The 13246-nt window shown below is 36.1% G+C and overlaps 2 protein-coding genes and 1 long non-coding RNA gene across 3 annotated transcripts in view; all 3 read left to right on the top strand.

Annotated features, from left to right (window-relative positions):
• Positions 1 to 209: 209 nt before the first annotated feature.
• Positions 210 to 2788, top strand: LOC127177191 (uncharacterized). The gene is made up of 3 exons (XR_007829199.1): positions 210 to 321; positions 2378 to 2539; positions 2622 to 2788. It is a non-coding gene; the product is annotated as an uncharacterized LOC127177191 (long non-coding RNA).
• Positions 2789 to 3033: 245 nt separating this feature from the next.
• Positions 3034 to 6919, top strand: LOC127176924 (uncharacterized). Its single transcript, XM_051128774.1, has 6 exons — positions 3034 to 3106; positions 3186 to 3320; positions 4643 to 4858; positions 5272 to 5450; positions 6732 to 6830; positions 6914 to 6919. Exons 1-6 carry the CDS (start codon positions 3070 to 3072, stop codon positions 6917 to 6919), a joined length of 672 nt encoding a protein of 223 aa, XP_050984731.1. The 5' UTR covers positions 3034 to 3069.
• A 748-nt stretch (positions 6920 to 7667) lies between these two features.
• The window catches only part of si:ch211-286b4.4 (neurogenic locus notch homolog protein 3), a 27124-nt gene continuing 21545 nt past the window's right edge, over positions 7668 to 13246 (top strand). Inside the window, exons 1-8 of the mRNA XM_051128773.1 lie at positions 7668 to 7869; positions 8039 to 8245; positions 8320 to 8499; positions 8855 to 9046; positions 9143 to 9292; positions 10117 to 10220; positions 10304 to 10506; positions 10928 to 11148. Of these exons, the coding sequence (XP_050984730.1) occupies positions 7668 to 7869; positions 8039 to 8245; positions 8320 to 8499; positions 8855 to 9046; positions 9143 to 9292; positions 10117 to 10220; positions 10304 to 10506; positions 10928 to 11148 (1459 nt within the window). The remainder of the gene's footprint in view (positions 7870 to 8038; positions 8246 to 8319; positions 8500 to 8854; positions 9047 to 9142; positions 9293 to 10116; positions 10221 to 10303; positions 10507 to 10927; positions 11149 to 13246) is intronic.

Here is a 13246-nt window from a genome sequence, read left to right as displayed (position 1 = left end):
GATGTACAGAGCACAGAGCGGGTTTCATAAATAGAGAGAGACGGTGTCTACTTCCTCCTGCCATTTATCTTTGTGACTAACTACAGCATCTCTACAGGGTTGCCCTAGTGCTGTCTGAATTATTTAGTACTGTTGTCATGAGATGTCTAGACATCGTCTATTTATATACTGCCACTCTCTTACCTTTATGATCTGTCTGTTCAGACCGTCAGTGTCCATCTGGTCACGCATGTCCGTATGGCAGTGTCCAACCTGCCATCTGTCTGCCTGGTACTTATCAGCCTCTGCCATCCCAGGCTTCCTGTCAACCTTGCCCACCAGGTAAATATTATATGGATGAGTCTCTCAAAGCCTGTTAAGAAATGTCTGGCTTGTAGTTCACAGCAGAATCATAAAGAAAAAAATAAGAAAATAAATTCTACATTGACTGAAGTTTGCATTACTTTTTGGACAGATAGACATGTTTTACCATACTTTTTCTATAGTTACCCTGATTATCTTGATATTTTACTTCTACTATTGTTGTCAGTAATGATTCTTATTGCTGTGATGCAGGATGTTTTTTATGTTATGGTAAAACAATACACAATGATTTTTATGATAATAATATAAACAAGTAATTAGAAAAAAATCTTTATGTTTCTAAAAACAGGCTTTATTTGATTCAATAAAAAAAAAATCGTAATTATTTATTTTGGGTTTTGGAGTGAAAGATGACCTAAATCTTTCTTGACAGATTCCCTGAATGTCAAAAAAAGTCTGGGTCATATTTCATCCCAAAATCATAAGAAAAAAAAGAAAAGAAATTCAGCATTAGTTTTTTGCATTGGCTACTTGCATTGACTGTTTTACCATACTTTTTATAGTTACCCTAATTATCTTGACATTTTACTTTTATTGTTTCCATTGCTTTCAGTAATAATTCTTATTGTTGTAATGCAGGATATTTTTACATCACAGTAAAACAATACTTTAATACAATGATTTTTATAATAAAAATTAATGTGCCGTTTTTAAAAATTCCTTATTTTTAGCAAAAAAAAAGTAATTGTTTCTTTTGATTGTGGAATGAAATATGACCTAAACATTTTCTTGACAGGTTTCTTGACTTTTAAGAAATATCTGGGTCATGTTTCTTACCAAATTCAAAAGTATTCCATAAATTAAGTTTTAATTTTTACTGTAATGCAATGATTTTAATAATAAAAATAAACATGTCATTTTTTTTATTCTGTTTTCAAAAATTTGTTTATTTGCTTAAAGAATTTTTATTATTATTATTATTATTTGATTTTGGAGTGAAATATGACAAAGTAATTTTCTTGACAAATTCTCTAAATGTCAGGAATGTCCGTCTGGGAAAAAATGGAACAGTATCTCAGAAAATTAAGCTTACATCTACATTTGAAATTTTATATGTACTGTTTTCACTGCAAATTATGATTTTCAGTACCATAGTATGATATTTTTTAACATAATTTTCTCTTGATACAATATATATATATATTTTAATTCTAAAAAGTTATAATAATAAGCCTTATAATGTCTTAATTTTTTCTTTTGATTTTGGGGTGAAATATGATAAGATTTCTTGAGTTAAGAAACGTCTGGGTCATATTTCTCTTTATATTCAAATGTATTTCATAAAGTAAGTGTTAATTTATACTGCAATACAATTATTTTTATAATTACAATAAACATGTAATTTTTTAATTCTTTATTTCTAAAAATAGGCTTTATTTGCTTCAAGAAAAAACACCTTAATTATTTCTTTTGAAATATGACCCAGAAATTTTCTTGACAGATTCCCTTAACGTCAAGGATGTTCTGGATCATATTTCTTTCCAAATTCAAAATATTTCCAATATTTCCAAATTCAAAATTCCAAATTCAGAAAATTAAGCTTACATGTACATTTGACATTTTACTATTCTCACTGTAAATGACAATTTTCATTATTTTCAAATAACATTACAGAATTTTCAAAAAATGTTTTTTAAAATTTAAAATCAGAGTATTTAAAAATTTTAAATCTTAATGATCCAAATAATAATAATAATAAGCCTCATAATTTCTTTATTTTTTTCTTTTGAATTTGAAGTGAAATATAACCTAAACATTTTCTTGAAAGGTTTAAAATGTATTTCATAAAGTTAGTCGTCATTTGTATTTTGCGTTGACGTTATTTTCAGGACGATTGTTTCACTGTTGTCATTTATTTTCTATAGTGATTTTCATTACCACGAAAAAGAATGTTTTTTTTTTTCACATTAGTAATACAGTGATGTTTTAAAACTGAAAATTAGCATATATATATATATAATCTTTATGGTTTTAATTAACATAGAAGTGAATTGTTAAACTTTTTTTCTGCTAGGTTTTTACTGTTTGGCGGCTTGTACCACTCCACTTCCTTGCCCTGCGGGCACTGCGAGTATGATTGAGGGCTTGCAGTCTCAGCTGGATTGCTCTCCATGTCCTCCCGGATTCTACTGTAACACCAGCGGGCTAATCAGCCCCACCGGACCCTGCTCTGCAGGTCAATGCCATAGAAATTTCCATTAGAGCCTGTTCCGCTGGTGTGTATCTTAATTTTACATCTTGTTCTCCCTCCATAAAAGGCCATTTCTGTTCATCTGGAGCCACAGAGCCTGCCCCAGTCTCTCAGATGTATGGAGATATATGTCCAGCAGGACATTACTGCCCTGAGCAGAGCAGTGCTCCGTTACCCTGTCCAGTCGGCTTCATTCTCCAGGACAAAGGGGCAACTTCTTTTAATGACTGCTCACCTTGTCCTCCAAGCAGATATTGCATTGCACCAGGCTCCTCTCAGCCCTCAGGTTGGCAGATCATAAATACTACACTGTAAACCAAAAAATAATTCAGATGAATGATGATGAGAAGAAGTGATGGGTATGTTATGGTTGCCCCCCTACAGGGTTTTGCGCTCCAGGTCACTATTGCATCGGCGGCGCAGATACGGCCGCACCTCGGGGCACACCCTCTCAGCATACATGTTTTTGTGACCTCATATCTTCATCCCACCTCCAAAAGTTTGATCTTTGCTTTATGAAGCACAACATAACCTGCTCAATTCACATTTCAGGTAGGACTTCTTGGTGTGCCACTAAATCATTTATATGGTAATGGATGAGCCTGTTAAAACTGACTGACACTTCTTCAAGGAGACGGTGCAGGAGTCTGGACCGATCTGGATCCCAGACCTCTATTAGATTTAACCGAGTCTGAGGGTTATTCAGAATCACCTCTACAAATCACAGAAACATGCTCTGACTTCAAAGGAGACCTGTGTCCTACAGGTACATAATACACACTGATATATATGTTAATAAAATACTTCTCAAAATTGTATTAAAAGGATTGTTCACTCAAAAGAGTCATAATTTATTCACTCTAATGGCATTGCAAACCTGTATGGAATTTTCAATAAGGTGAAGAATATGGTGAACTATTTATATCCATTAGGGGTTGACTGATTATCGGTCTGGCCGATTATCGGCACTGATATTAAGCAGTTTTATGGTTATCGGTATCAGTAATTTTCAAAAACGATTTGTAAATAATATTTCACCAGACATTTATGGGCCATTCTACAGAATTGGTCCAATGTCAGAGTTGGAAACATCTCAAAAAAAATGTCTTTTTCCAAAAAATGTGTAAATATCCAAGGTACAGTTCATTCTCATATTGTATTTACAGGAAGTTTTGAAATATTTGTCCTCTCCTCAAATTTGTCACTACCGAAATACAGTAATAATAATTTAATTAGATGGGTTATATTGACCTATTAAGAATTTGCTTACATTTACATTGTAAATATATTTTTTTGCTATTTTATTAATTTTTTCAGAGGTAAATCAATAGCAATTACATTGTTAACAACATTTCAACTGTAATTTATGAAATTTGTTGTATTTTGAATCCAGTTTTTTGTAAAAGGGAAAAAGATGATCATACTGATTTCAAACTTAAGGATTCATTAGTTTGAATATACATTGAACCAAAAACTATTATAACATCTTAGTTGATAATTCAGTATACTTTATTTTTGTTAAAATATCCTATGTTTCAGTACTGGAAGCACATTTTCGGTGGTGACAGTAATGCTTTGGTAGTGACCACATCATATTACAGAATTTTAACTTGCATACTAAAACATACTAAAATACCAAAAAAATGTTGTAACTGTTACTGTACTAAAATTTTGTTTATTTTCCCCAGATAAATGATTACGTGTTCCCTTTTTCCTATCTGTCGTACACTCCGAGTTGTGTCAAGTGTACGACACTAGGGCTCCCAAGGGCGACCCCTAGTGTCGTACACTTGACACAACGTCTCCGTTCCCTCCATCAGGGAACGAGGGTTACCATACGTAACTGAGACGTTTGTCACTACCGAAACAATGATGGCATGTGTTTTTTGGTTGTGGGACAGCAGTTTGCACCAATTCTGTTGAATGGCCCATATATAGGTTCAAAATATCAGTTATCGGTCTACTTGATCTGTAACAATCAATATCAGCATCGTCCCTGAAAAACAAATATCAGTCAGCTCCTAATATCTGTATAAGATCATGATTATTATGTACTGATGGCTAAAGCTCAATGATTTTTTTTTGCAGGGTCTTACTGCCCAGTGGGTTCGTCTCTTCCTCAGCCCTGTGATTCAGGCTCTTACTGTAATCAGACTGGCCTGCACACTCCTGCAGGCCTCTGTTTTGCTGGATCCTTCTGCCCCACTGGCTCCTCAAATCCCAGTGCTATGTTTTGTCCTCCTGGACACTACTGTCCCCGGGGCACACCACTACCCCTGCCCTGCCCACAAGGCACTATGAGGAGTAAGTAAACTATTTGCTACCTAGGGCAACAAAGACAATTCCTTATTAAGTGATAAATAAAATAATCAGCTGGGAATTTCATTACTGGTTATAGCTTAAAGGATAATCGTGCATTTCAATTATTTTACAAAAGAAATTAATCCTGGTCATTATAGAGTAAATCTTCAATTTATCTGCAGTACTGTATCTATCAGTATTTCTTCTTAGTTACATTCTTCTGTTCTTTTTTTATATCTGTAATGCAATAGACGTTTGACTTCTTGACTCTATCTGGCTATTAACATTTTACTTGCCATTAACCGATTAAAGTGTTTTAAAGTGGATGTTTATCAATCACTTTCTGATAGTAGAGTCACTTTATGGTTTGAACTCTTCCGGCAACTTTATAGTTGTATTGTTTTAATGCTCACTAGGCTCTGCTGGAGGATCCAGTTCAGATGATTGCCTAGAATGTCCACGAGGACATTTCTGTGAGAAAAGAGGCCTAACTGAGCCCTCTGGTCTGTGTTCTGATGGCTATTATTGCCCTGGAGGACAGAACACATCCAGACCACCAGAGTATGTGTGTGGTGCAGGCCACTTCTGTGAAAGAGTAAGTTGAAAACTTGCTGTATACACATTCACATTTTTATTTTATTTTATTTTCACATTAAATACAGGGACAAACTTTTTTTAATTTTATGTTTTTTTATTATTTTTTTTTTTAACTTTAAAGCAAATTTATCTATTTACTTATTTATTTATTTTTATAACATTAATGACACTAGTGACATGAAAGGACCAAACTTTTATATATATATAAAATATATAATTAAATATTCTGTTTAGCATTTTTGCTCACTTACTAGGTCTTGCCTAACCTAGTATAATGGCACAAGTGAAAAGTAAAAACACCTTTAAAAGTCAAGTAACTTATATACCAGACAAGGCACCTGGCTAATCTTTATATATTTAAACCTTTTCATTATTTAATTTAAAATTAGGTTATATAATTATGCGTTTTTATAAGGAATTTTTTTAATATTTACAGTTTTCATGACTGAAATGTACATTTTAAAAATGACCCAAACAAAAACACTGTAAAAGTATAAAAACAAAAGCAAAATGGCATAAATTAATGAATTTAGTGAAATTGCTTTTTATTAATTTGAATCTAATGCCCTAATTTGTCATTTTTAGTGCATTTAAAGTGATAGTTTACCCAGAAATGACAATTCCATCATTAATTACTCACCCTCATGTTGTTCCAAATCCATAAGACCTTTGTTCATCTTCAAAACACAAATTAAAATATTTTTGATGAAATCTGAGAGCTTTCTAACCCTGCATACACAGTAACACAACTAACACGTTCAAGGCCCAGAAAGGTAGTAAGGAGATAAAAATCGTCCATGTGACATCAGTGGTTCAGCCTTAATTTTATGAAGCTACAAGAATACTTTTTGTGTGCAAAGATAACAAAAATAACAACTTTATTCAAGTATTTCTTTAAACAATGTTTTCAAGTAGAGGAATGCATGTGCATGCATTGTGGTGCTCTTATGAATATGCATTAAAGACTGACACAGAAAAAAAGGAATTGTTAAATAATTTTAACAATGTCGTTACTACATTTCCGGGCCATGAACGATGTAGTTATGTTGCTGTCTGCGCAGGGCCAGAAAGCTCTTGGATTTCATCAGAAATATCTTAATTTGTGTTGTGAATATGAACGAAGGTCTTACGGGTTTGGAACGACATGAGGGTGAGTAATTAATGACTGAATTGTCATTTTTGGTGAACTATCCCTTTAAATCTTCTAATATGTTAAAAGTGAATTTAAAAATCACAGTGACTTTCATAAAACATACTTATATTGTTATTGCTCTAACAGGGCAGCATCATAGAGAGGCCGTGTTTCCCAGGTAGCTTCCAACCCAGTCTAGGCCAGCGTAGATGTGAGATGTGCCCTGCCCGCTTTGTCCTGAAAATGGTATGAATGATCTTGCAATAAATTAATGCATGAAATATATCTGTTCTATATGCCTTTACGTAAGTATTTTTTTCTTGTGCTAGGTATGACATACCCATTCCAATGTCAGCCTGGATTTTACTGTCCGGTTGGGGCTTCTAATCAACATCCATGTCCTCCAGGGAGTTATGGGAACCTGTCTGGATTGGCCGAGTCTTCTGAATGCTCTCAGTGCGACCCTGGGACCTATTGTATGGGATCAGGTATGACGCATGAACAATGATTAAATATTCCCCAGAGAGAACATGCTAATCCTGCTTGGTCTGATATGTGGAGCTGATATTAGTTTTATCCGTCCAGGAAATGTGTCACCAACTGGCTTGTGCAGTGCTGGATTCTTGTGTTTTGGAGGAGCCGTCATTCCCTCTCCAAATGATAATGAGACTGGAATACTGTGTCCAACTGGGTCTTACTGTCCAGCTGGAAGTTTTGCAGGAATACCTTGTCCCAAGGGCACGTTTAGGTATCAGTGTGACGCATTACAATACAAACCAACTAAAAAAAAATACAAAATTATAATAAAGCAACTAAAAAAGCAGAACATTCATTGCATTATATAAAAAATTGATTAAAAATGTAATCCTATTAAATGCAATTTTTAAAAATACTAAATAAATTGTTTTACAGCAATCAGCGTCAACTGTCAGATGTAAGTCAATGCCAAAACTGCACACCAGGGTTTTATTGCTCAGAGCCAGGCTTAACCGCAGTCAGTGGTCCATGCTTGCCAGGTTTGAATATCATTTACAGCAGACATTTTTTAGGCCTTCACAGGGCTTTTTGAAGATGAATATTAACATGGCATGTTGTATTTGCACAGGGTTTTTCTGCAGTGAGGGATCACCGACCGCAGTCCCCGTGTCAGCCATGTATGGCGATATTTGTCCTCCAGGTCACTATTGTGAAATTGGTAGCGCTGTGCCAACTCCTTGTCCAGTGGGCAGCCGGCGCCCTGATAGTGGGGGAAAGGGCACAGATGATTGCATGCCTTGCCCTGGAGGTACCGTAATACTTTATTTTGGAGACATACTGTCTGCTCCATTGACTTTATAGGGCTCCATTTAAGTAAAATTTACTGAATTAAGGAAGTTGCTACCATTTCTACAAGAGGTCAAAAAAATTAAGTCTACTCATAGGTCTCTTTATGTATTGTTGTTTTGTAATCGCAGGTCAGTTTCAGGATCAGAGGGGGCAGAGCGAGTGCAAACCCTGTCCTCCAGGTTTCCATTGCATCAACCTCACTAGAGGCTCTACAGGGGCCAGCTCTCCTTTGCTCTGTCCTGAAGGCTTTTACTGCCCCAATGAGACTCAGTCTGGAAACCCAGTTCCATGTCCCAAAGGCACATACAGCGATTCTCTAGGCCTCATTTCAGCAGGTGATTTATTCTGTTCTGTATTGCAATAACTGAGCAACTGAACATGATTAAATGCTGTTTTTATATAATTGCAGAGCAGTGCCTGGTATGTCCTATGGGCCTTTTCTGCAGTTCGGATGGACTCTCTGAGCCCTCGGGGCCCTGTGCTCCTGGATTCCTCTGTTTTGTGCAGGCCACAGTTCCCAACCCCACTGACAACAGCACTGGCACTTTGTGTCCACCGGGGGCATACTGCCTTCTGGGAACAAGAGCAGGTGCTTTTTGGAACAGTGTTATACTATATATTAATAGCCTTTAGTTTTTGTTTTTAAATACAGTTGAGGTCAAAAGTTTACATACACCTTGCAGAATCAGCAAAATGTTAATTATTTTACCAAAATAAGAGGGATCATACAAACTGCATGTTATTTTTTATTTAGTACTGATGTGAATAAGATATTTCAGCTGTATTTTTTGTTTAGTGATAGTTGTTTGTGAGTCCCTTGCTTGTCCTGAACAGTTAAACTGCCCGCTGTTCACTAAAGCACTGATCTTATCTCAGAATTTGGATTTGTATGATGCAACCATGAGTCATATTCTATTATTGTCTAATTCTATTGTACCGTGTAGGTGAATGCTCTGCAGGCTACTACTGCGACTGGGGCTCAAGCAGTCCAGAGCAGAGCCTCTGTCCTGCCGGTTTCTATTGCCCTGCTGGCACACGCAAGCCCCTGGCCTGCACTGCAGGCACTTACAGCTCCGTCATGGGCAACAGCCATCGAGAAAACTGTGAGCTGTGCCCATTAGGCTTCTACTGTCAGGGTGCGTTATTCATTCTGTCTACAAGGAAATTGGTTTAAAACAATCTCTGTGCTCTTATAAATCTATTACAATAGATCATATTGCATTACAATGCAGGGGAAGCAGTAGCAGAGCCTGTTCTATGTCCACCGGGGCATTTCTGCCCCTCAGGCACATCACAGGGCACTCAGTTCCCCTGCCCTCCAGGAACAGTGCAGCCACAGTCTGGGACAGCCAGTATAAATGAATGTCTACCATGTCCTGCAGGTCAGACTGAAAATATATGACAACAAAAAGATTTTTTGCATGTGTAGACTACCGTACCAAAAGTTTGTGGGTCAGTGATATTTTTTTGACAGAAATTCTATGTACACTACCAGTCAAAAGTTTTTGAACAGTAAAATAAGTCTCTTCTGCTCAAAAAGCCTGCATTTATTTGGTCCAAAGTACATCAAAACAGTAAAATTCTGAAATATTTTTACTATTTAAAATAACTGTTTTCTATTTTAATATATTTTAAAATGTAATTTATTCCTTAGATTTCAAATTGAATTTTTAGCATCACTACTCCAGTCACATGATCCTTCAGAAATCATTGTAATATTTTGATTTGCTGCTCAAAAAACATTTATTATTATGTTGAAAACAGCTGAGTAGAATTTTTTCAGGTCTCTTTGATGAATAAAAGAACAGCATTTATCTGAAATATAAATATTTTGTAACATTATAAATGTCTTTCTCATCACTTTTGATCAATTTAAAGCATCCTTGATAAATAATAATAATGCTAAATGTTTCTTGAACAGCAAATCAGCATATTAGAATGAATTCTAAAGGATCATGTGACACTGAAGACTGGAGTAATGATGCTAAAAATTTTGCTTTGGTCACAGAAATAAATTACATTTAAAAATATATTCAAATAGAATGCAGTTATTTTAAATAGTAAAATATTTCACAATATTACTGCTTTTGCTGTATTATAGACTTCTTTAAAAAACAATAAAATCTACTGTTCAAAAACTTTTGACTGGTAGTGTATATGGAGTAAAAACAAACAAACATCTAATTCATTTAATTTGTCTGTCTAGGCATGTTTTGTGCTCGCCATGGTCTTTCAGAGCCAACAGGGCATTGCCAGGATGGATTTCACTGCCCTTTGGGTGCCACAAGCCCCAACGGCACTGGAAATGTGGTATATATAATCACTTCTGTTTCTTAATAAAGACACTGTGTGTTCACATAGGGTTAAACTCATTTACAAAGTGTGATTTGCAGATTGAATCTACAGGCAACAACATGTGCCCGCCCGGCCATTATTGCCCAACCGGCATCGGCTCTCCTCTCCCATGCCCTGCCGGAACATTCTCCAGCTCCCCAGGGTTGAGTGGGGCGGAGCAGTGTCAGCCGTGTCCTCCTGGATACTTCTGTGAGCAAACTGCTATGGTCCATCCATCAGAAGCATCTCTTTGTGATGCTGGGTAATTATATCTATGCTTTTCAGTAGCTAAACATGGTCATCTGACAACGGTACACCCACACCCACTTGAGTTGAGCCAGCCGGGTACACTCATGCATTGCTAATGCATCTTAGTGATGTGATTTCAGATGTGAAAGATTTATTGTCCATTACTGAATAGTGCTGGAACTATTATCGATATTCTCCGCTACTGAAATGTTATGTAAAGTGCAAATGAGTCAGGAAATGGTTTCAAACGATAACTTATTAAAACGACACTGTGGATCCAGTTTCTATCCAACTGTGGCTGGGTTGGAAAACAGATACAGTGGAGTGGCAGTGAAGTGCTTTTGCAATTGGCTCGTTGAGGAGATTTATTCATCAGGCTTCTAAAACCTGGTATGTGCTATAAAGTTCATGACAGATTTATTTCTCCCTCACAGATATGTGTGTATCAATGGCAGTCGTAGTGCTCGACCAGTAGATGGACTGCAGGGTTATATTTGTCCGAGCGGACACAATTGCCCCATTGGTACTCCATTGGAAGTGCCTTGTGAGCCTGGCACATACAGCAGTGCTCCTGGCGCCGCCCATTGTCTCTCATGCCCAGCTGGCACTATGTGTCCTTCCCCTGGCACACAGGAGCCTTCCCAATGTCCCATGGGTGAGTCCAACCCTGTGCTGAGATTATTATGATGGCTCATGAGTAATTATGTTTTTCTGTTCTGCTGCAAATCCTTATTTTTCATCATACAGCTATTCAGAAGTTTGCAGTTGTTAGATTCAATGTGATCTCATGATGAAAACATACCTGTGGGAACTTTTTCACAAGACACGAAGTACGTACCACCATGTACGCTTCGTGACATTTGATTTGAAATGTCCACTGATTGGCGCTATGAGTTTTGATAAATGTACAGATGGTTTTATTTGACATGGCTTTCGTGTACGTCACCACAGCATTGACTTGAAATGTCCATTGAGTGACGCTCTAATTCTAACACTCTGTGATGTTTTAAAATAACATAGCATCTGCACTACACCTAAACCTACCCGATAGTATGAACAAAAGCAAATATGATGGAAAAATGCAATTGCAAGCATGCCATTTTAGCTTGTTTTTCCATCTTTTAGCTCTTTCATCGTAAGTCATGTTTTTCACAGGATTCACACCCAAGGATTCCGCATCCCAAAGTCCAATTCTGTGCCGGCTGAGTTACTGAGCAAGCTCATTATGTCAGAAAAGCAAAACATATGGAGCTGTAATCATAACTGTGTATGAAAACGATTGCAAGTGCTCATTGCCGCCTATAGTGTTCAGTTCTGTTGGAAACAGCAGTGATATGTACTTATTGGTACGTATTTTCCGTCTTGCGAAAAAAGTTCCCACAGGTAGGTTTTCATCATGAGATCAGGTAGGTTCAATCTTTTTTTTATATATCTTTACATTTTTATCTTATACAGTACTGTGCAAAAGTCTTAGGCCACTAGTATTTTCATCAGCTAAAAAATGGTTTAAAGTCAGTTAAAGTCGGTCTTTTGCTGTAGTGTGTCAGTAGGAAATATCAGTTTACATTTCTAAACATTGATTTTGCCATTAATTATAATAATCCAGTAAGATTTTTGTATAGAGCACAGGCTGTTAACAGACTCCTTGTGCAAACAGAGATCTGATCTCTCCATCATTCAATCCAGTCTGTCTTAAGAAACAGCAAAAACTGAGACAGACTAAATCCAGAAGAACTGTGGCAACATCTCCAAGATGCTTTAAGTAACCTATACCTACAAAGCTACAGTACTGTTAAAATTTTTAGGCAGTTAGTCACATAAAATGAGGATGCTGTCAAAAACAATGTCATAAATAGATTTTCTTTATCAATGAACTTCTATTAACTAAAATAAATCAGCATTTGATGTGACCATCCTTTGCATTTAAAGTAGCTTTTGCCCTATGTGCACTTGTGCAGAGTTTTTCAGGTAGATTTGCAGGTAGGTTACTTGAAACATCTTGGAGATGTTGAAACAGTTATTCTGTTTCAGTTATTCTGTTTCTTCATGTCATTCCAGAGACAGACTGGATGATGATGAGATCAGATGTCTGTGTGGAGCACTGGCTGTTGTCAGACTGCCTGTGCAAACAAAAATCTCACTAGATTATTACAATTAATGGCAAACAGAATGTTTGGAAATGTTAACTGATGTTTCCTACTGACACACTACAGCAAAAGATAGAAATAACTTACTTTAAACCATTTTTAGATGGTAAAAATACTAGAGGCCTAAGACTTTTGCACAGTACTGTATGCTCACAAAGGCTGGATTTATTTGACCAAAAATACTGTAAAAACCATGAAACATAAGAATTTAAATAACTGTTTTCTATTGTAATATATTTTAAAATGTAATTTATTCCTGTGATCAAAGCTAAACTTTTATAAGTGTTTTAGTTACATGTTAAAAAAAAAAAGTCTCAGATTACGAGATTAAAGTCGAAATTATAAGGATAAAGTCAAAATCTTTAAAGAATAAATCGAAATATTTTGCGAATAAAGTTTGGAGATAAATATTTAAGGAAAAAGAACAAAATTGTGAGAATTCATTCTCAGCAGTTACGAGATTAAAGTTAGAATATTTTAGCCTATATTGCGAATGCATATGGCCCGGATTGGGAGCGCCGAGAAATTCCAAAGTCTCAAAAGTCTGGAGTAATGATGCTAAAAATTCAGCTTTGAAATCACAGGAATAAATTACACCAGCCTCCA

Source organism: Labeo rohita, chromosome 15 (assembly GCF_022985175.1).
Source record: "Labeo rohita strain BAU-BD-2019 chromosome 15, IGBB_LRoh.1.0, whole genome shotgun sequence".
Classification (NCBI taxonomy): domain Eukaryota; kingdom Metazoa; phylum Chordata; class Actinopteri; order Cypriniformes; family Cyprinidae; genus Labeo; species Labeo rohita.
The sequence above is the reverse complement of the archived record's forward strand: the minus strand, read 5'-3'. Positions and strand labels throughout refer to the sequence as shown.